Source organism: Sturnira hondurensis, unplaced genomic scaffold, assembly GCF_014824575.4.
Source record: "Sturnira hondurensis isolate 20B ecotype Veracruz unplaced genomic scaffold, ASM1482457v3 Scaffold0011378, whole genome shotgun sequence".
Taxonomy (NCBI): Eukaryota; Metazoa; Chordata; class Mammalia; order Chiroptera; family Phyllostomidae; genus Sturnira; species Sturnira hondurensis.
The window spans coordinates 906,802-928,164 of NW_028084009.1; the positions used below are offsets into that span (position 1 = coordinate 906,802).

Genomic DNA, 21,363 nt, shown 5'->3' on the forward strand with positions numbered 1-21,363 from the left:
GGGCCAGGCCTAAGAGAAGAATTACTTGGACTCTGTACTGATGGATTTATTTCATAATTGCCTCTGAAAGTACCCATTTAATATTTACAGGAAGAAGAAATGTTCCGTCCGAATATGTTTTTCCTTCTGCTGCTCCCACCAATTATATTTGAGTCAGGATATTCCTTACACAAGGTGAGGCTGGATGGCTTCCGCGTTGGTAAGGCAAGCTCCTTAAAAGCTTGGACGTTAATTTAGCAGCGGTGTCTCCGTGTGCCCACCCTGGGCGTGCATGGGAGAAGCTGATGGACGGCCTGCCCTGTGGGGGGGAGGGGGCAGACATGGTCAGCGGGCTGCGTTCATGGTCTCAGGCAGTGTGGCTTATGAAACGAGCGCTGTCCACAGAAGGGCACTTCGCTAGGAAGATAGCCGAAGTGATTTTCAGTGGTGCACAGACGGCACATTGACTCTTCTCATCGGACATAGACTGACATGTGTGGAAAGGGTAGACTGTGTCCTGGGTGGACAGGGACATGTGCCCTGGGCCTTTCGATTCTCTCAGCTCACCACGTGGGCCCCCTGCCGTCCTTAGGCCCATTCCTTGTTCAGTGTCTCCCCCTCAGTGCCTCATCCTGGGCCTCAACTCCCCACCTCTCCCCCTGCCTCGCCAGCCCAGGACAGAGCCCCATCCTCCTGCCTTGTCATCCAGCCCCTTCTGGCACATTCCCCCAGCCCCACAGTGGTTCTACCCAGTCTCAGCTCCCCAGCTCCAGCCCGAGGAGCAGCACCACGGGCCCCTGTGCAGTCCAGTCCCTGTCTTGCTTTGCCGTTTCTGGTCTCTCTCCTCCGGTTGCCAGTGGACTCTCTGCCTGGGCAGGAGCTGTTCACTTTTAAGCCAGTTTCGTGTGTGTGTGTGTTTGGGGGGGGGGTCTTTGCCTGTGTTTTCTTTAAATATCAGTGTATTTAAGTTTTGAAGTAGATGATTCAATTTAAATGTTAGTATACAAAAGTTACTTTGTAAATATGATTAAAAAATTATGGAGTTTGGAGGGACTGAGGTTTGGCCTACCTTTGGAGAAAGAGCCTGGACTTCGGAGCCAGACCTAGATCTAGTCATGTGCTGCCCCCTATGGATTTCTTTGGGAAGTGTAGAAATTAAAACACAAGAAACCCCGCCAAAACCCTACCTCTCAGGTCGCTTGGAAATTTATACTAGACGAAAAAATGTATGCAAAGCACCACCCACCACATTAAATAAATCATAGTGCTTCTTGTTAATAATAATATCTATTATTACTAATATTAATATTACTAGTAGTATTATGAATAATAATAAACTTGGGTGTTAAATTTGTCAAGAGTTTTTGTTAAAACATATAAATTAATTTTTAATTTTTCACCTGGGTACTACACCAAAAATACTTTAAGATGTTCAGTCCAGATTTATTTTAAAGTTGTTATTTTATTGTACATCTATTCATAGAAAATGTGAAAAGAAAGTTTAATGTAGGAAAAAAAATTCCCAAGTCTTGTAAACTGTTACTGACATCAGGTAATTGTTAAAAAGAAAACAAGCAAGAAGGAATTGAAGGTCAATGTCTTTTATTCTTTCATTTTGTAAATCATTCTTAAAGAACTATCAACAGATTTTTAAATCTATTTTATTTATTTATTTTTATTTCTTCAAGAAGAACCTTGAGGGAAATAAAAGCCACAAATCTTTTTAAAAAATATTTTATTTATTTATCTTTAGAGAGGAAGGGAAGGAGAGAAGGAGAGAAATATCAATGTATGGTTGCCTCTCATGAGTACCCTGCTGGGAATTGGCCTACAACACAGGCATGTGCCCTGACTGAGAATCGAACCTCGATCATCTGGTTTGCAGGCCTGCGCTCAATCCACTGAGCTACACCAGCCAGGGCAACCACAATTCTTTTGTAAATTTATTTTTGGAGAGGGGTAAACGGAGGAATAAAGAGAGGGAGAGAAACATCGATGGGTGGTTTCCTCTCATGCATCCCCCACTGGGGACCTGGCCCACAACCCAGGCATACACCCTGACTGGGAATCAAACCAGCAACCTTTTGGTTCGCAGGTCGGCACAAGCCGGGGCAGCTTATGAAAATATTTTAAAACAAAGCTGAGGAAGTGGATTGGATTTTGACTTAAAAACAACACTTTGCTGATCATATTGGAGCGTGGAAAGTTTTCTTTTCTAATGTTTTGGAGGGAGGGGGAATAAACTTGTCTAAAATTTGAGGAAAATAATAATTTCTTTAAAAATAATTTCTTTGCCCTGAATGGTATGGCTCAGTGGACTGGGCATTGTCCTGCAAACTGAAAGGTCACTGGTTTGACACCCGGTCAGGGCACATGCCTGGGTTTCAGACCAGGTCCCTGGTTAGGGGAGTGGGAGAGGAAACCGATTGAGGTTTCTTGCACATAAATGTTTCTCTCCTTCTCTTTCTCCCTCCCTTTCCCAGTCTCTAAAACATAAATAAATAAAATCTTAAGAAAAATAAAATGAAAATTATTTCTTTGAAGATGGCTTTCCAGCAGAAAAGTGTGATAATTTATGTGAAAGGGACTAATGTGATTTGGAAATGTGAATTCAGAGACTGCCCACTTTTTACCTTCCCCTAAAGGAGACAGGAAGTCACCTTTGAGTGTTTTATCTTAATATTTCTATATTTGCTCATGTAAATTTGGAATAAAAAGTTCAGAAGGCTCTTCTAAGTTGATATGCATTAGGTAGCCAGGTATCAGCTTTTTAAATTATTAATATCATGCAAACAATAGGACATTAATTATGTCAGAAGCAGATGAATTTACTCTGTTTAGCAAAGGGGAGTTCTTATAGTGTGGTAACATGAACTTGGGTAAATTTTCAACACCCAGATTACCATTAACCACCTACATATATTTTATCACAATTAGCTCCCTATAAACAGACCAAGACTTACTTGAGTCTGTTTTAAAATACTAACAAAATAAAGGAGCTTTTTGCAAAGAAAGGCTCATAGATGAAAGCCTTTTGTTTAGGAAAAAAACCAAATCGTTGTGTTTGGCTTGAGTTATGTTCAAGTTCTTTGTGGCTAAGGATCGACATGCCAGACAAAGTCACTGAGGGCCAGACCATGGACGACTGACTCAAAATCGCAGTGAACGAAGCACAGAAACTTCCTGAAGGGACAGGATTAGTGGTCCATGAGGGTGGAGCTGAGGGAGCCCTTTTGAAGTGAGCTTTAAAACGTCCATTCCTGTCATCTCTGGCTTGCCAGTTCCAGAAGGAAAAGCTGGGGTCCCTTGTCCACGCCAACATTCAAGGGGTCGTTGGGGGTTCCTGGCATTGTTACCAAGTGGGCCCACGGGGTTCTGAGAAACAGCCGATTTTCTTAATTTTATGGAAATTTGAAAGATGTCATCACGCTGCTTGGACTCAAATATTTTCTCTTAAATGCCATGGAGCATAGAGGGAAACACATTTTATCTGTCATATTTCTATTTGGTGATGGTACTGATGGAGTGAAATAAATTGTTTGAAAGGCCTGGGCAGCAAAGAGGAGTTTCCGGCAGTGTAATCTCCTGTTTTGACATTTTTTTGTAGAGGTGTGCCTTTTCTTAATGAAATGAAAAATTACAACACTCTCAACTTTGGACTCTGATCAGATGTGAAACCCGATTAATTCCTCTGGTAGCTGTTCACTGGGCGTCTTGCCTCCGACAAGCATATGTCAGTGACGTTGTACAAAAGCAGATGTGGTCATTGCCCCCACTGAGCCTGCAGCCTAGTGGGAGAGATGGACATCAAACAGTTACACAAATAAATGTCAACTTTCAGCCGTATCAAGTGCTACCAGGAGAGGGTCGTTGCGCATTGAGAGCACAGAACAGGATGTGACTTTGCTAAGGGGACAGAGAAAGCCTCCCTCAGGAAGAGTGAAAATGTCCCGAGATCTCAGGGTGACGGAAGTTCACCGAGCAAAGAGAAGGAGGAGGGCTCCAAACCCAGGGAGCATGGCGTGTGTGGAGAACAGAAAGCCACCAGGGTGACTGGCACCCAGAAAACAGAGGGAGAGATCAGAGGCCTTCCAAGGGGTCGGACCATCCAGGCTTTGGTTGGGTTTTTAGCTTCATTTTGAGTGGAATGGGGTGGGGTGGGGTCAGAGTTAAGGCAGCACAATCAGATTTGTCTTCTGCAAAGATCATTCTGGAAGCCCTTGGAGAGTGGAGGGCAAGGGTCAGGAACACTGAGACTCGTTAGAGCTGTTTCTGTGGTCCTAGGGGGAGAGGACGGCGCCTTGGCCAAGGGTAGTGGAGGTGACGATGGAGAGAAGTTGGGGGCGCGCGGTGAGCGGCTTGGGGAAGGCAGAAGCCACAGGACCAGACTCTGCATTAGAAGTGGGTGTGCGGGCAGGCTCGGGGGTGTCCAGCTTGCCAAGCAGGGTGGGCGGTGGCACCCTCCCCAGAGAACCAAGCACGTGAAGAGCGTCGGTCTGGTGGGGGGCTCTGCCTTCTTTGGCTGGAGCGTCTTTTCTAATTGTTCTTTCATTTCTGCTCTTTCAAACAGGGTAACTTCTTTCAAAATATTGGTTCCATCATCTTGTTTTCTGTTTTTGGTACAGCAATTTCTGCTTTTGTAGTAGGCGGAGGAATTTATTTTCTGGGCCAGGTAAGAGAACCATCTTTGGGAAACGCTGACAGTCTTACATTCTTAACGCTGGTGCAGGGAGGCGGGGTGGGGATGCCCCCCAGAAGGAAGTCCAGACTGGAGGAGGCACAGCAGGAGTGATGCTGAAGTCGTCTCTCCGTGTCCTCGAGAGCTTTGATGTCTTGGGATTGAGTGCATCTTTTCCATAGTCCTCAAAAGTACAATATTTCTTTGCTCTCACAAACCAATATTGTCTTAAGTTGAAATACCTAAAAATAAAGCAGAATATATATCATCAAGATCTTCAGGTTATAACAGTATCGGTTGTGTTGTTATATACGCTGAATCAAGGTTAAATGCTCCTTTTTTAAATTAAAATTTGCGTTTTAAAAATCAAAGATGATTCTGGACGTGTTCATTCAATTCTAATGTGTCCACTTGCACACTTCTACACTCTGGATTTCCCGCCACTGCCACACCAGCTCCAGGGTCACCAACTGGGTGTTCCGTGCTTGGGGTTCAGATTGTTTGAATTCGTTTAAATCAGCCCCCCCTGCCCCCATCCCCAGGCGGGTGGTGTTTGTGGGTTTGCCTCATGCACATCTATGCACGGCAGTTCTTCTTTCTGGCCAGGAGCGGGAAGTGCGTCTGCCCAGTTCTGTTAAGTCAGTTTGAGGCTCAGGCAGCTGGGTGACGGGCAGGTCTCTCCTGCGGGGGTCAGATGCGCTGCTTCTTGTGACAGCCGAGGGCTCTAAAGCCCGTTCCATCTGACCTTCACCTCCACCGCCGCCTTCGCGGCTCCAGGGTCAACCCGTCTGTCCTGCAACCTTCCTCCTTGCCTGGCTTCTAGTACCAAACACGAATAAACTTTAGAAAAGAAAGTTGTAGTTAATTTGGCTTGAAAAACGTAGCATTCCTTTCCATGCTTCTGTTGTATGTTGATCAGATGCATGTTTAAACTAGAGGTCAGAGGAGTGTTAACGTTTTTTTCAAGTGGTTTGAGGACGGAGGATGGAGTCCTTCTCAGTCCGTGATATAGTACTAATGGACACTTCAATCTTCTTGGCTGTTCTCCAGGGATATTTCTTTGTGTCTGTGTGTTTGTGTGTTTTGTTTTACAGGCTGATGTAATCTCTAAACTCAACATGACAGACAGGTAAATCTTTCGTGCTATAACACCCATGTGACTGCTTTTAAGACCGGGGACATTTTGAGACATTAATTCCTGGGTGTGGTACCTCTCTATTCTTTCTCTCTTTTTGTTTTGCTGATGATTTCTCTGTAGAATCTCTTCTGAATTAATGCGGGTCTCTGAAATGAATCAAAACTAGATGGAGGAAATTTTCAAGATCTCTAGTCAGAACATTGCTGATTGAAAAGATTACTATACTTTAAGCTTTGGATGGAGTAACTCAGGGGTTAACCCAGCTCCTTGGGTTTGGGTGGGGGGAGTTAACTGCCCACCCCCAACACCACACACTGCACTGTTGATTTATTAGTAAGAACCCTTTTCAGCTGATTTCTAAGTCCTTTTCAATGGCCACAATGAAAACTGTGTAAACTTTGAAATGGGTTAGGGATGGAGGGGGAGTGAGGTGTGAATCTTTATTCTGGGATCCCCACCCAGTCTGGGGTGGGGGGATGGTGGGGGAAGCAGGCTCTACTGTGGATGTCCTCCTCCTTCTGAAGCTACCCCAGCGAGCTCTTGGGGGCCCCTGCCTAGAAGCCCAGTCCAGGAATTTCCATAACTGGCTGAGCGAGAAGCAGCCTGGGCAGCTGTCTCTCAGAAGTTTCCCGATGTAGTGCTGAAAAAGTGCACCAGCAGAGTTCAGCCCGGTCTCCTCTCCCTGAAGAGCAGCCCTGCTCTGTGTTTCTGGCCCCATGTCAGCGCTCGGGTCTTCCTGCCACAGGGCTGGGGAGCTAGGAAGCGGTCCCAGCGCCCTGCCCCGGGGCCCTCCCACCAGCCCACCAGAGCTGTCAGCCCTTAGCAGTGCCCTGTGGACTAGAATCTCGGAGCCCTTTTCATGGGAAATGTGCCTCTGATAACATTAAGTCCAATCTCATTTTCTCCCAGAGGTATACATTTCAGAGCTTTGGTTGAAAGATAGTTTTGACATGTAAACAAGTAGCAAAAGTCACATTCCTGTCCCATAAGGAGCTGGAAATAAACCAGAACTGGTGCCCCGCGTTTTGTAGGTATTTTACCAGTGAAAAGGAAGGCCCCAAACCCCGTCCAAGTAAAGGGAGACGTCGCAGCCTTCCTTCCGTCCTTCAGCCTGATTGAGGGCAACTAGGCAGAGATGCAGAATGTGCCCGACAAATTCTTGTGGAACTGAATTTAACCCGTGGTTGGCATCTCAAAGGAGAGGAATAAGAAAACCGGTCCTGAGACAAGCAGAGTTGACGGCCAGGTGGAGTTCCCTCCTCCCTGTGCAGACACTTTGTTTCCTGTTGGAAAGTGACTGTCCGCCAGATGGGGAGCGTGCTGGGAAAACTAGCCAGCAGTGGCAAACCCACACAGCTGCAGGGCCTGGCGGAGCTCGTCACTCACGGGGGAGCTGGCCTGGTGCACGCGAGATGGGGGACAGGGAACTGGAGAGCACGCCCAGTCTGCCAGGGCAGCCACTCCCCACCCAGCTGCGCCTGCGAGCTACCTTTATGCCCCCAGAATCACTAGATTTTTTTTAAAAATTTTTTCAAAAGAGGACAGGTTTTTAGATTTTAATAGAGAATTCTCTGGTGCTTAAATGTTGACAAGTTGTTCAGTTTTTCAAAACACCAAGCAGGTCAAATGTGGGACCCACAGACATCTGCACTAGAGAAAACATTTAAGAAAAAAAAGAAACCAAAACTTTGTTGCATTTTATTTTAGTGATGTTTCTGCTGGAAAGGTATTTTACTCCCAGATACACCCCAAATTATTTCAGCATCCTAGACTGTTTCCTTTTTTTGTTGTTTTTATCTCGTCTGAAGAAATGCTCATAGGAGCCCCAGTCCGAATCCGAAACCAAGGCATGTGCCCTGACAGAAACGGAACCCCTGACTTTTTGGTCTACAGGACGATGCCCCACCAACTGAGCCTCACTGGCCAGGGCTCTTTTTGTTTTCTTGATGTTGCTATTCTTTAAGATGATGGAATCAAGCAAACACATTTTTAAGTTGAACTAGCTTCTGGCCGTGTGAAAACTGGGATGGGAAGATGTGAAGCGAGGCGACTGGTGGCAAGTCATGTGAGCCCTTGGTTTCAGGCCTGTCGATGGCCAGGCAGCTCCTGACTCGGACTCTCCGTCGTCACTGTCTGAAGTGCTCCACCCAAGCTGAGACCCCCAAACGGAGCTACACAGGCTGTATAATTCACGCAAAGCCTTTCCCCCAACCCTTTATTGTGAAACCTGAAATTGTGAAACCAGCAAAGTGGCCACGTGACCACCACCTGAGTCTGTAGTTACCGTTCCCCTCTGTCTGCTTTCGCAGGGGTCTTCTAATCTCCCCATCGCTCCACCCATTCATCAGTCTGCCTTCTGGTTCCTGCTTCTGACTGCCAGTTCAGGGTACCACGGGGACCATGGCAAAGGACATCAGGCCTCTCTCAGTGCAGCTGAAACCCAGTGCAGAGTGGCTTTCTTTTCAAAGACAAAGGAAGTTAGTTCATAGAACTGAAGTGTCCCCAGAATGAGGCTTCTGGCATGACAGCCGTCTGCGGTCCCCAGTGTCAGGAATCTGCTCTGTCACCGCAACACTGCTCTTCCTCCTCGGGCACATTTGCCCCATGTGGCAGCACCAATGGCTCTGGGATCATGTCACCCTTCAGCCATCCTTGCCAAATGGCCAAACTAATTCCGCATGACCTGCTAAGATGCCTGCCCATGGCCCACGTTGACCAAGCTTGGGTCCCCTGCCCAGTCCTAGAGTCCCACACAACTGCATGGATGAAGAGTAGGGAAATGGCTCCTCAAAGCAAAATTGGGGTGCTGTTACCAAAACCAGGGTGCATGGGTGTTTGAGCAGGGAGAACCGTGGCTGTCCGTTCTGCTGTGTGGCACTGGGGGATGGAAGGAAGGCCCCCCCCGCCCCCGGCTGGTGGAGCAAAGTCAGCACAAGGCACAGGGGCTCCCAGGGCTGCCCCCTACAGGACTGGGTAGGGGGCACCTCTGCCCCCACCTCTCCCACCACCTCAGAATACACTTTTTAGACAGTTGGCTTCCTTCGAGGCCCCTGCAAATTTGCCATGAATGAGTGATGAGAAAGGGAATAGAAGAAGAGAGACTAGAAGGTCTCATGTCTAGGAGGCAGCACAAGGGCCTCACAGGCACCAGCCAGACAGGGTCTCCCAGGTTGGCAGGCATTTGTTACCTAGCCTCCCCTCCTCCTTCCCTCCAGCCTGTCTGCCTTCCACTGAACTCTCTGCGCCATGCTCAGTACCCGTCCTGGGAATATACCCACGGCTGAAATGCAGGGCCCACACCCCTGGTGCTCACAGGGAAAGCCAGAGGCAAGTGAAGTCACAGCTCACGATGCATGTCACAACTTCTGTGAGGACAAGGAAAGTGGGAGCTGGGGTCTGAGCTGAGACCCTCTGGGTCTGGTCCTCATCTGGGGATCCAGAGACCCTCCTTGAGGCGAGCAGGCTCCCCTGCTTGAATTCACAGGAACTGAACTTGCAGGGAGCTGCCCCAGAAATCTGAAGGCCAGGGTACTGATTTCCAAAGAGAACCGTGCCTGGTGAAGCAGCCAGGCACCTCCTCCCGCCAGCGCTCCCCTCCCTGAGCCCGGAGTCCAGTGACCATCGAGGGCCACTGGGGATGGCAGAGTGGACAGAGCGCACTCCGTCCACAGGCCAGGAGGCTCCCCCTCCCTCCCAGACTGCGAGCTGGTGAGGGTGGGAAGCAGCGGTGGTGTCTCTGGCTGACAGCTCTCACGCAGGGCCCTGGCACTGGGGCTCCATGTCATGCCTTGTGTTGTAGGAGGGGCAGGCCTACCCATTCTGCCCATGTAGGACAGAAGGCTTGCAGGGACACCGAGGGGGAGAAGGACAAACGGGCTGCGATAACAAGTCTTCAACTCCTCGGGTGGCCGACAAAGTCCCAGGGGCGATGAGGCCCCACCTGCCTCATCTCCCTCGCCAGCCCCTGCCATCTCCCGCCACTCGCCCTGGCTATGGAGCCACCACACTTGCTGTTTTGTTTCTCTGCCAAGCTGACTCCCAGCGCAGAGGCAGCCTGCTGTTGCCGCTGCCCCCAGATGTTGGTCTGGCCACCTGCTGCTTGTCCCAGTTCTTGTTCAGATAAGTGTCATCTCTTCAGAGAGGCCTTTCCTGACTACCCAGTCCGACAGCACATTTCTCCCCCCTTCCAGGCTACTCTTTCTCTATCACCCTGATTTAATACGTCATTTTCTGAGTAGGTCTCAGTCCCTGGATATTGCCGTGTCCCGTGTTGTGATTAGGTAGGGGCACCGACTCTGAGCCAGATGACCTGTGTTCGAATCCTGCCTCTGCCGATTGTTAGCCTCCCAGCCCTGGACAAGCTCAGTTTTTTCCTGTGTCATCAGGGCAGTAATGGTGCATCTCATACAGTTGCTGGGTGGATTATTGAGCTACTCCATGTAAAGTGCTTCGCACAGCACCTGGGGTGTGGTCCGTGCGCATAAAGGTTTGCTGTTATCATTGGCCTTGCTGCCTGAAGCACAGCAGGCCATCGATGCATCTTGTTTGGAGGTGATGAGACCTCTGTGGGCGCTATTGATGAGAGCCACCGGCCCAGCAGGAGGCAGCTCTGGGGTTGGTGTCTGCCAGCCAAGCCACCCTTTTCCTGAAGCACGCTCGCGTTGCTGCTCTTGGCATTTTTTAGATGTTACACGTGTGAGCCGAGGCTGGGGCTGGTCACAGGCGGAGGTGAGGGGCAGAGCAGGGTTCAGACTCAGCAGCCCAGGGGTCACTTGGGGGTGGCCCCTGAGCCACTGTGCTTCCAACCGCTCCAACCAACAAGCCGGGGAGTCCCGTGCATGTAGGCCAAAACCTTCCCTTCATCGCTGCTCCATGGAGTCTTGATGTGCAGAGTGGCCAGCCAGGCTGTCCTGACAACTCTGTTTCGAGTGGGCACTTCACTGCTTCACCCTCAGAGTCAGTTCGCCGATATCGTAAGAAGAAAAAACACACCAACCCCTGTCATCACATCAGCTACCATGGGTGTGCTGTGATGTCATATCAAACACAGTCCCCGGCTCTAATGCTTTAACATGTGGACCAAGTGAGGAGTGTTACAGAATGTCCCCTCCCTGTTCCCTTCGTTACAGTTTTGCGTTCGGCTCCCTGATTTCTGCCGTCGACCCAGTGGCCACCATCGCTATTTTCAACGCGCTCCACGTGGACCCAGTGCTCAACATGCTGGTTTTCGGAGAGAGTATTCTCAACGACGCAGTGTCCATCGTCCTGACCAAGTGAGTGTTCTCTCCCCAGGGGACGGGGTGAGGGGTCCCCGGCATAGAAGGACCAAGGTTCCCATGCAGCTGTCTGTGCAGTTGCTTGTCCTCTGGGTGACCGGTTCACCTGCTTCTCCTGCTTCTCCTGCTGTCCTGACCAGCATGGACGTGAGGGATACTGTCAAGGTCTAGGGTGATCGATCGCCTTTTATAACCTGTCTTGTCTCAGTAGTTGGGAGTGCAGCTTCTCATCTGCATCACTGGGGCGGGGGGGGGGGTGTCTTATTAAATGTGGCACTCCCAGGCCCCACCCCAGAGCTGCTAAGCCAGTGACTAGTCTGAGGTGAGTGCTAAGAACTCAGGTTTTTAACAATTTCCCCAGACGATGACTGAGCAGCCTGTTGAGGGGTGAGTGTGTGGACTGCATGCTGCAGATGGGGCCTTGCTCGCCGCTCGGGAGCCGCCGCTGGTCGCCTTCCTTCTCCCGGCTGGAAAGGAGGATAGCAGAGGGGATGGGCATCCCTCCTTAAGATGCCACTGGGTGGAAGCCGCTTTGGAAACCGCGGGTCTTGTTCAAATGTTCATCAGCATCACTGCCTTTGTCGGTAGGATCTGAGCAATGAAAGGTGAATCATAAGGTGTCTTTGGGAAAAGAAACGGAATTCAAGATCATTTCAAATGTGTTTACCCTTGAACTCTGCATTTTGTGGTCTTCATGGGCCTATGTGGGCAAGAGAGCCAAACAGTTTTGCCAAAAAACAGAAAAGGTACCAACAGTCAAAGCAGCTGGAGAAAAGAGCCCTCTACAGTGTGTGATTTGATGAGCCCAGATGATCTGGGGAGCCAGTCAGCCTTCCAATGGAGAGCAGAATTTCTGTGATCTGAATTCTAACTGGTTTCCTTTGTTGTGAGCTTCCTCACTAAGCATAACATTCTGTGGTGGTTAGCATTTTCTTAAGAGCTGTGTCATAGACGGTACTCGAAATTCACACACTGGACTAGAAGGATGTTTTACAGTGGAAAGAGCCCGGGTTTTGGAGCCAGGCTGACTTGGGTCCAAGTCCTGGTGATGCTGTTACTGGGGAGAGATCCAGAGCCCGGGTGCTGCCCCGCCAGCCTATTCCTAGGTTCTTGCCTCGCTCGCAAGGGAAGGATGCAAGTGAGAGGCAACACGTGTGGTGGGAATGGGATAGCAAGTTTATGTGTAAACCATGTATGAGCGCAGAGCTGCAAGCAGGCACCCGGCTAGTCTGAATGCCCCAGGCGTGGAGGAAATAAGTTGTTAGTAAGTTTGTTAGTGAGATTGTTTTATATGCTTGAGCTGAGGCTGCAAGTGGGCACCCGGCTAATCTGAGTGCACCAGCTATGTTCCTCCTCCTTCTTCCCCTTCTAAACCTTGGGAATACTATACAGCTACAAAGGCTTTCTTCCTGTTACTAAGGCTCTTCATCTTAGTTAGTGAAATTGTTACAGAGGCCCCCTTTCCCAGCAGTCTCAGGACCCCCTCCTCCTGCACTGTCCCCGCTGGTGATGGTCGGAAGACCTGGTGATCCTATCGGACCAGGCTCGGGACTGCTGAGCCAGAGGTTGAGACGTGTCTCCCTCCTCCTCCCTGCCTGGTTTACTACCTGTCCCACCTACCAGTGCCACTCACAGCTGTGTGACCCTGGGTCAGCTCCCTCACCTCCTGAGCCATAGGCTTCTCAGTAGTCAGTGGCTGTGAGAGCGGTAATGCCTCCACCTCGGACTGGATCTGAGGACTGAGCAGTGCAGGGTGGCGCCCTGCAAAAAGCATCTGACAGCAAGCCACATGGGACCCTCTGTCCTCCTGCACCGGCCCATCACTGTTCCACTGTTGGCTCTGTGCTTATGCTGCTTCCGTGGGAAGAACTTACCAAAGGTCGCTTAACTGCAAGAAGAAGTGCTTAGCAAACCTAAACAAGACAGACTTTAAAATATTTTTGTTATTCTAAAAATAATGTATATATAATTCACATGAAATGTAGAACACACACAACAAGAAAGGAAGAAAAATTGCATGCGTTGTTACCCAGAGGTAACTACAGTTAACAGTTGGGTGGAGGTGCGCCTTTGTCTCACTTAGACGAGCTCATACCCCACATACTGCACTGTAGCTTCTCCATTGAACAGAGGAAGTAAAATAATGTTGCTGGCTTTTTCACATTTCTCTTGACAAAGTTTTCTGTAGCTTTATTAGGAAACTCTCACATATCTTGCTGTAAGACCTTTAAGAAATCGGATGGCTGTATTTTTTCTTAAGATCCGCTCTGAAAGCTTCTTTCTTAGCTTTCCGGTTTTGACATCGATCTCATCTCCTGGCTGCATATATTGAACATTTGTGATAAGGAATTGTGCCCAAATTGGAGGTGACATCATGAGTTATTTTCACACATTAGGAGCTGAACTCCATTGCTTTGTCTCTAATGTATTTTGTTTTTAAAAATCAGTCAGAAGTAGGACCTATTCCAAGCTTTTCCAGGTCTCTTTGTCACAAAAAAGGCCAAAGACTAGGAGATACTCTCTTTGTAAAATGAGAAATGATGGAGTCATTCGTTAAAAGTAGCCAAAGGTTCTTCCTGGCGAAGTGCTTCCGGAGGCCGGGGCACCTGTGCCGGCAGTTCCCCAGACTGGGTCTGTGCACCCACGCCCAGGAGGTTCCCCCCCTGCTGGGACGCGGGCGGGCGGGGCGTCACTGAGCTCCCTGACTCCAGACGCGCTGTCGGCTGGCCGTCCTCCGTGAACACTGGTGAGGGACCTCTGTGGCCTAGACACTGTTCAAAGAGCAGTCGGACTGGACAGACTCCTTCCAAGGCGAGAGAAAGATGCTCTCAGAGAGGTGAACGCAGCTGTGCAAGCGCGACACAGCCACTCTGCAGGGTTCACCTGAGGCTTCTCAGGCAGTCTCGTGAGGCAGGGGCGTTTTCAGGTAGAAGAGAGAGGTGGGGGAGGAAGGGACATGGTAGACCTGTCCTGTTTTCGGCGTTACAGGAGAGAACAGTTGTCAGCTTTCTTCGGTTATAAGGTAGAATCATGCCTTGTTTTTAAGGGTGTACTTCATAAATGATCATTTTCGAAGTGATCTGACACATTTATCTTTGCAAGTGCATATAAGAATGTTTTTTAATGTTTTTACTTTCAGAAGTGACAGAAAGCTAAGTATCTTCTATTTCTTTATTAACTTTAATTAAATTGTTTTTAGCTTTGGTTTGTTGCTCTGACAATTTATTCTTAAAATAACTTCTGTGGAGGAAACCTTTGGTTCTATACAAACCTTCTGAGCTACAGTTTAAGCTCAAGAAATGGATCCTGCCCTGGCTGGTGTAGCTCAGTGGATTGAGCACAGGCCTGCAAACCAAAAGGTCACTGGTTCCACTCCCAGTTGGGGGCATGCAAGGGGCAACCACACGTTGATGTTTCTCTGCCTCTCTTTCTCCTTCCTTTCCCTTCTCTCTAAAAAATAAATAAATATAATCTTTTTTTAAAAAGAAAAAGAAATGGATCCTGAAGCAACATTGTTTTATATTCATAAGGTGTAAGAAACATGACCTGAAAAAAATAAAATGTAGAAAATTACCAGGCTAGAAAGAGTCCAGATTCTGCTTTCATTCATCCTGAGTTCAGAAACCATTGGCCTAAACCTCCTCTACATAAAAAGAAAGCACTGGCCGGTATACCAGCCAAGGGAGCCACCTGGGCCGGGGGCTAGACACTATGCACGTGTCCACAGACCCTTCGGGAACTCTGGGTGATCTTAGCCTTCGAAAGCACTTTCCTGGTAAGAGCCTCGTTGGATCCCGGCATTCCCTGAGTCAGGATGTTGACATGCGGTCTTTTTCCGAAAGAGAGGGAATGGGGACATGGTGCATTGAGGTAAATCTGAGAACGCCTGGGTGAAAAAAGATTTTTTTTCCTTGCAAGACATGGCAGAAACTTGTGTTACATTGTGCAGTGAATCTCCATGAAAGGCTTCCTGAGGTCGTTTGATCTAACTACCCTTTTATCAGAGATTATCCGGGTTATAATTATACCAGTTAACTTAATGCTGAGTAATGAAGCTGAATATTGCCGCCGACAATTCTTCGCTTTGTTTACTGATTCAGCAAAAGTTTATTGGGTGTCTTCTGGGTGCCAGATGCTGCCTTAGGCCTTGGACGTGTGGCAGTTGAACGGGATCGGTGCCCATGCACCGGTTCATTAGTTTCGGCTGCTGTGGAGAAGGTGGCAGCAGGAGAGCCTAAGAAATGGCCGGTCTGCACGAAGGGCCCAGGGCAGGTATCCTGGAGGAAGTAGCACTGACCCTGGGTTCTGAGACGCAAACTGGCAAGTGAGCTGGGGCCAGGGAGGCATGAGCAGTGACTACAGGGAGGTGCTGGTGACAGCGGGGCCCACCCTGAATGAGGAGATGGGATTGAGAGGTGGGGGGGGGGCGGGGGGGGAGAAGTTGGGTTGAAACAGCACAGAAAACGGAAACGGAAAATACTGGGTGGCCAGGAAGCCAAGCTGAGACCAGGCGACTAGAGGGAGTGCAGAAATGTCTCCACCCCTCCACTCCCTACCCAAAAACACAGAGGGAGCTGATTGCATCTCCCTGTGACTGCCCGCTAAAACCACTGGGCCGCATGCACAGGCCACCAGGGTTTGACTGCTGTGTGGCCTTCCTGGGATTCCACCACCCTGCCCCCACGGTGAGGGTGTGAATGCAGTGAACAGGCAACGCAGCAGGAAAAGGAGTCGCCCCACCCTGAAGTGGAAAACCCTGCAAGCCCACCTTTTCGAAAAGCCGGTCTTTCCCATCGAGCCTGCTTTGTCCCCAGCCCAGAAAAGCAGCTGAGCAGAGCCAGCCCCCAGCCAGGGTGGAGGACCGTCCTTTCTTCTGGGCGGCCTCCCTCGTGCTCGAGCATGAGCTTTGTAAAATCTGTCTGGAAATTCTTCTGGGATTTCCTCCTGGCTACTATTTTGGGGACCCCAAGAACCCCAATGCCAGTAACAAGGTCAAGATACGAAGACTAGGCGTCCTCCCACAAAGCGGCAGGAAAGTTGTTGGTGGGTAGTGAGCAGGCCAATAACCCGGTCGGATGTACATTCATTTTCTGGGGATGACTCAGGCTGCCGGATGGAGGACGGGGTGGTCCCTGGGAGGACAGGGGGGTCGGCAGAGATCAGCGAGGCATAAACTCAGGGGCAGCACCGGAGGGCAGGAAGGGGGAGAAGCAGACGGACTTAAGAAACCGCCTGAGGCAGAATCTGAGTGCAGGAGACGGACACATAATGAGAATAACTCCATCTAGTGGTAAGATGGTTTTCCCTTTGGGGGTAAAACCAACACTTGAATTTAATGGCTTCTGACAGTTTTACTTTGTTCTGTTACCGTGAAAGGAAAGCTCTTTCAGTTCTTCCTCCTCCTGCCTCCCAACTCCACCCCCTCTGACTCTACCCAGTGGCGGTTCTTCTGTAGGTGGCTCCATTCTAACCAGACTGTAGGGCCCCGCCTCAATTTCAGGTTTTACCACAGGACCGCTCCCCCCCCCCCCCCATGCTGCAAACACTCCCAGGGCCTCCGTGGTGGCGGGCAACCCTGAGCCCGGCTCATCAAATGCCTTTCTCAGGTCCTGAGCTGCCTGCTGCTCTGGCCTTACCCCTTGCCTCTGTCTTCCCCGCTGTGCCCACCCATTCTGTTTGTGTGTTTTATCCATACTAACCTATGGAATCGAATGTTCCCAGAATGTGCTTGTATTCTCGGGCTCTCTGCCTCTGCGCACACTGTTCCCTCTGCGGGGTGCTTTTCCCTCGTTGTTTTGCAGCCTCACTCGAAACCCAGCCCGTAGGCCATGCAGAACCTTGGTGTTGCCACAGCCCTGCACCCTCACCCCGATGGCCGTGCGTCCTGTCGCATTAGACTGGGGAGCCCCTCACGGGCAGGGGCTCGGCCCCCACCTGGGGACCCCTGGGCCCTGCACACAGGGCCCGGACAAAGCCGGTGAACAAACACGTGGGACGCGCCGGATGACGGAGCAGAGGAATGAGAGGACAATCACGGAAGAAGCTTGGCGTTCTAAATTAATTTCTACTAACTTCGTCTATAACATTTTAACTTCCTTCTGTTTTTCTTTTATTTCCTAGCACAGCTGAAGGTTTAACAAGGAAAAATATGTCAGATGTCAGTGGGTGGCAAACATTTTTACAAGCCCTTGGCTACTTCCTCAAAATGTTCTTTGGCTCGGCTGCGCTCGGCACTCTCACCGGCTTAATCTCCGCGTTAATATCCTTTGAATGTGACGAATAGGCCTGGACCGGGGCAGTGTCCCTCACCACCTCCACCTCCAGCCTTTTCTCCAGCCCCTTAGGGGACCACTGTTAGTCTGAGATGGTGTGTGATGGAGGGTTTTTTTGCTCAGTTTTGGCTCCAGGAGCACTTTAATTTAAACCCAGAGATTTTAAAATTTAACATGTGAGACGTAGAATGTCACTTTTTAAAGCTGAAAAACCGTGCCCACTGCTGGATATCAGATCTGGTTCCGGAGGCTTCTGAGTTCCTAGAGTATGAAAACTGCATTCAGATGATTTTCATTTTCTGCTGTCTCACTTTTCACATTCAAAAAGCTGGAAATTAATTTCATACGAAAATGTCGAGTTGAGAAAATCTGGAAGTGTTTATCTGGAAGGACCAGAAAAGAGCCTTTCAAAGAGAGCTCGTCTTAAGTGATTTGCACTGATTTTCTTGCTTAACCACCCATAAGCTGTTCCAGAGAAGGAAAGAGGCCCGTGAAGGCCAGCGACACCTTCACTGCCAGAGCAAATTTGTCAGGGTTGTGACAGAAACAGGCGCCCAACCATTTGGGGGCCAGCCTAGGCCCGCGTCTCAGGGAAACGGCCACCCGGCCCTCCCCCAGGAGCCGCGTGCCTCCCAGATGCCCAGATGGCCGGGAAAGCCTCTGTCGCCTGTGACAGGCGTGTTTGTCTGCCACCCTGTGGAATTTTCCCAAAGCCTCTTCTGTCCAGAAGTTTAAATGCTCTGCTGACTTGCTTGACAGCTTCTCATATTGCACCAATAGACCGAACAGAATAGAAAACTTTCACCAGCTTAACACTTCCCTCCATATTTATCCTTTTCTTACAAGGGGCAGGGAGCATCTGCTGCTGAAGCCAGGTGCACGGGGCCAATGTTGGAAGATGTAGGAGACGCTCTTTTTCAAGATCATGAGTTTGGAAGGCCCCAGGAATAGGAAAGGCGGGTGGCCCTCCAATGGGACATTGAACCCCAGAGTCTGGAAACCCCGTTAGCTCATCTCATCTGACGGAGGAGGAGGAGGTGAAACTGTAACAAGGCCCCCGAAGGGACCCGGCAGCGTGGGCTGTCCCCAGCCCGCCTGCAGCCCCTGCTGTGCCGCCCACAGCCCTGGCACATTGCCTGCCTTCCAAGTCAGCGTTCTTAAAGGAGCTGACTGAGGTCGATTTTAATCCCCTCCCCAGCCATTTGTCTCAGAAATTTACATTTCTTAGTTTTTGTCAAGTTCCCTTTCCTAAAACTAGTCTCCCTGCGAAGAAGAAAAAAAAATCCACGGTAACGGATTTTCACTGCTTGGCTCAGAGTATTCCAGAATCTCATATCCAGTGTTTAACTTAACACATTTGGAAGGCAGCATTTTGTGACGTCACTAGGTCTCCCGTCCACGGTCCCTCGGTTCTTTTCCTTGACACCTGTCATTTACGTGCTCAAGCACATTGACTTGAGGAAAACGCCCTCCTTGGAGTTCGGCATGATGATCATTTTTGCGTATCTTCCTTACGGGCTCGCGGAGGGGATCTCTCTCTCGGGTGAGTGAACGAGAGCATTGAAGTGCTGGGCGGGGACGAGCTGTCCCGCCTGGTGGGAGAGGTTGTCAGCTGTGTCACTGGCGATCACGAGAGACAGTCACAACTCAGAAGAGCTTAGGCAACCAAGGGAATCTCTGGGCCCTAGAGATACATCTGCGTGTAGACCTGGCTGCACCCAGGGCCTCAGGTTGTCACAGTCCCCTCTCACTTTACTGGCCCCACAGCAGCGATCACAGTCACTTCAGTTTTGCCTCTTTTCCAGAACAAGGGCTCTGAAGGTCCTTCCCCCGAGGACGGGGTCAGACTGCCGGTGGCCCTCCCTGGGCCCTGGCACCCAGGGAGCTGCTTTCGGCCAGTATCGTGTTCTTTTTCCAGAGCGTCAGAGAAGTGATATCGTGTAGTGTGCAGTCGCCTGTGTCCCATTTCTTTTAGTTACCGTAACATTTTCGAGCAACACCATGTTTTGCGTGTATCATATCATTGTCTCTACGTTCTGGAGCACATGGAACATATTTATAACAGTGATTTTAACGTCCTTGTTTGCTAATTCCATCATCTCTGTTGATTCTAGTCTGTTTCCGTTGATTAAATTTCTTCAGTTTGTTCATCATATACTGCTGTTGTTTGCTTGCCTGTTAATTTTTCATTGGATACCAGGCATTGTGAACTTGATTGTCTTGTTGCTTATTAGATTGTAGTATGTTCTTTATAGAGTTTGGGATTTTCTTTGCCATACGTCTGAGTCTCCTAGAGTGGATCCTTCTGAGGTTTACTCTTAAACTTTGCAGGGCAGGTCCAGAGGGGACGAGGAACTGACGCACTGCCCATCTGAGGGCTCTGCCTCACGTCCCACGTGTTAAGAGCTTACTCCACTCCGGCCTGTGGGGACACGAGTTATTCCCAGCCTTGCATGTGCCTTGGGAATGGCTTGGCCTATTCCTTTTTAGCGATTCTCTTCTAGCGCTTGGAGTCTCACCCACGCATGTGCAGATCGGATTCAGTCCAAAATTCAAGGGGACTCGATGGCAGCTCATAGGAGCTCTTTCAGTTGTCTGTGCAGCGTCTCCGTCCCGGTGTCCTGCTGCCCTGTGCCCTCCAGCTCTCAGTCTCCCCTCCTCAAGCAGGCTGAGATTGCTGGTCTGGGCTCGGGGTTCCCCTCTCCGAGCCTCAGCCTAGGCGCCCCGTCCAGGTGGTAAGCTGGGCTGGGGCCTGGGGTAGGAGTGGCTACCTTGTTTGTTTCCCTGTTGGGAGTCTCAGTCCTGGCCTGCCCAGCACCCAGTGTCGGAAGACAGTTTTATTCAATGTCTTCTACAAGTTTTCTAGTTGTTTATGGCAAGGCAGCAATTTGCATAGCAATTATTCCTTCACGGGCAAAGTGCGAGTCCCCACGGGTTTTCAATGACCCCACTGAACAGAGTTCTCCCACAGATCACTTTCTGGAGCCCCACGCGGGCGCTCTGTGAGCAGACCTTGCCAAGGGGGAAAGCAGGGAGGCCTCCAGCCGTTTTCGCTGGAGAGCTCGTTGGAAACATCAGGGTTTTCTGTTTTGTCTTTTTCTCATCCCAAGCCAGTCTCCTGGGGAAGTTTCATCCCACTACCTGCCGTCAACTTTCCTCTCGCCGTCCCTGAGCTGGGGCACTTCCACAAACATTACCTCTGAGTCACTTGGCTCTGGCCTCGCTGTTTTTACCTCTGTTTTTCTAAATTGCCCCCCACCCCTTGAGCTGAACATTGAGTGCCTGGTGGCAAAGATACATTTCATACGTCATTTGGAATTTGTGGTTAAAACAAGGGAGCATTTTTCTTGTCTTCTCTTCTGAGAGGCAGTGTTTCCTATTGGTAGGGGTTTCATTTCCTTACGGACCTCTGCAGTTCTCACTAGTGCGGCCGAAGACAGCACGTGCCAGCCCAGAACACACGGTCCACCTCTGGGCCTCCGGGACATCTGCCACACCGTTTTCGGAGAAGGGGAGGTGGCCCTGGCATGTTGTGTGTATGCCACTGTCAGAGCACGAACGGGAAGGCGGGTGTCTGTCTCTCCCGCTCCCCTTTCGAGCTCCGCTTTGCCCGACTCTCACGAAGGGCGACAGGGAGTGGTTCCTGCGACCGCCAAGCAGGACACTCTCTCCGCACCAGTCTTCTACCCAGATCATGTGTGCAGAGCCCAGCGCTCTCGGACACAGCACTGCCCTGGGTTTGGATCCCGGCCCCACCTCTCATCAGTAGCCGTGCACCTCTGACTGCAGACTAACCACTCGCATCCTCGTGTAACACAGGGCCACCCTCAGGCTGCTGGCCAGCACGAGAGGGAGCTACGCAAGTGAGAGCCCTGACAGAGGCCCCAACCATGGTATCACCAGGGCCACCGCCCAGTTTCCCCCTTTCGTCCCAACATGATAAAGTAGCAGCAACCGCTTTCACTCACAAAAGTGTCCTGGTTTCAACAGCAAATTGAACAGTCGCCCTAATTCTTACTT

At 50.0% G+C, this 21,363-nt stretch overlaps 1 protein-coding gene across 1 annotated transcript in view; it reads left to right on the top strand.

Moving 5' to 3' along the window:
* The window catches only part of SLC9A8 (solute carrier family 9 member A8), a 53,137-nt gene that overhangs the window by 17,098 nt on the left and 14,676 nt on the right, over window positions 1-21,363 (top strand). The window contains exons 5-10 of the mRNA XM_037059879.1: window positions 91-174; window positions 4,550-4,651; window positions 5,752-5,786; window positions 10,925-11,068; window positions 17,192-17,330; window positions 18,781-18,886. Coding sequence (XP_036915774.1) covers window positions 91-174; window positions 4,550-4,651; window positions 5,752-5,786; window positions 10,925-11,068; window positions 17,192-17,330; window positions 18,781-18,886 — 610 coding nt within the window. The remainder of the gene's footprint in view (window positions 1-90; window positions 175-4,549; window positions 4,652-5,751; window positions 5,787-10,924; window positions 11,069-17,191; window positions 17,331-18,780; window positions 18,887-21,363) is intronic.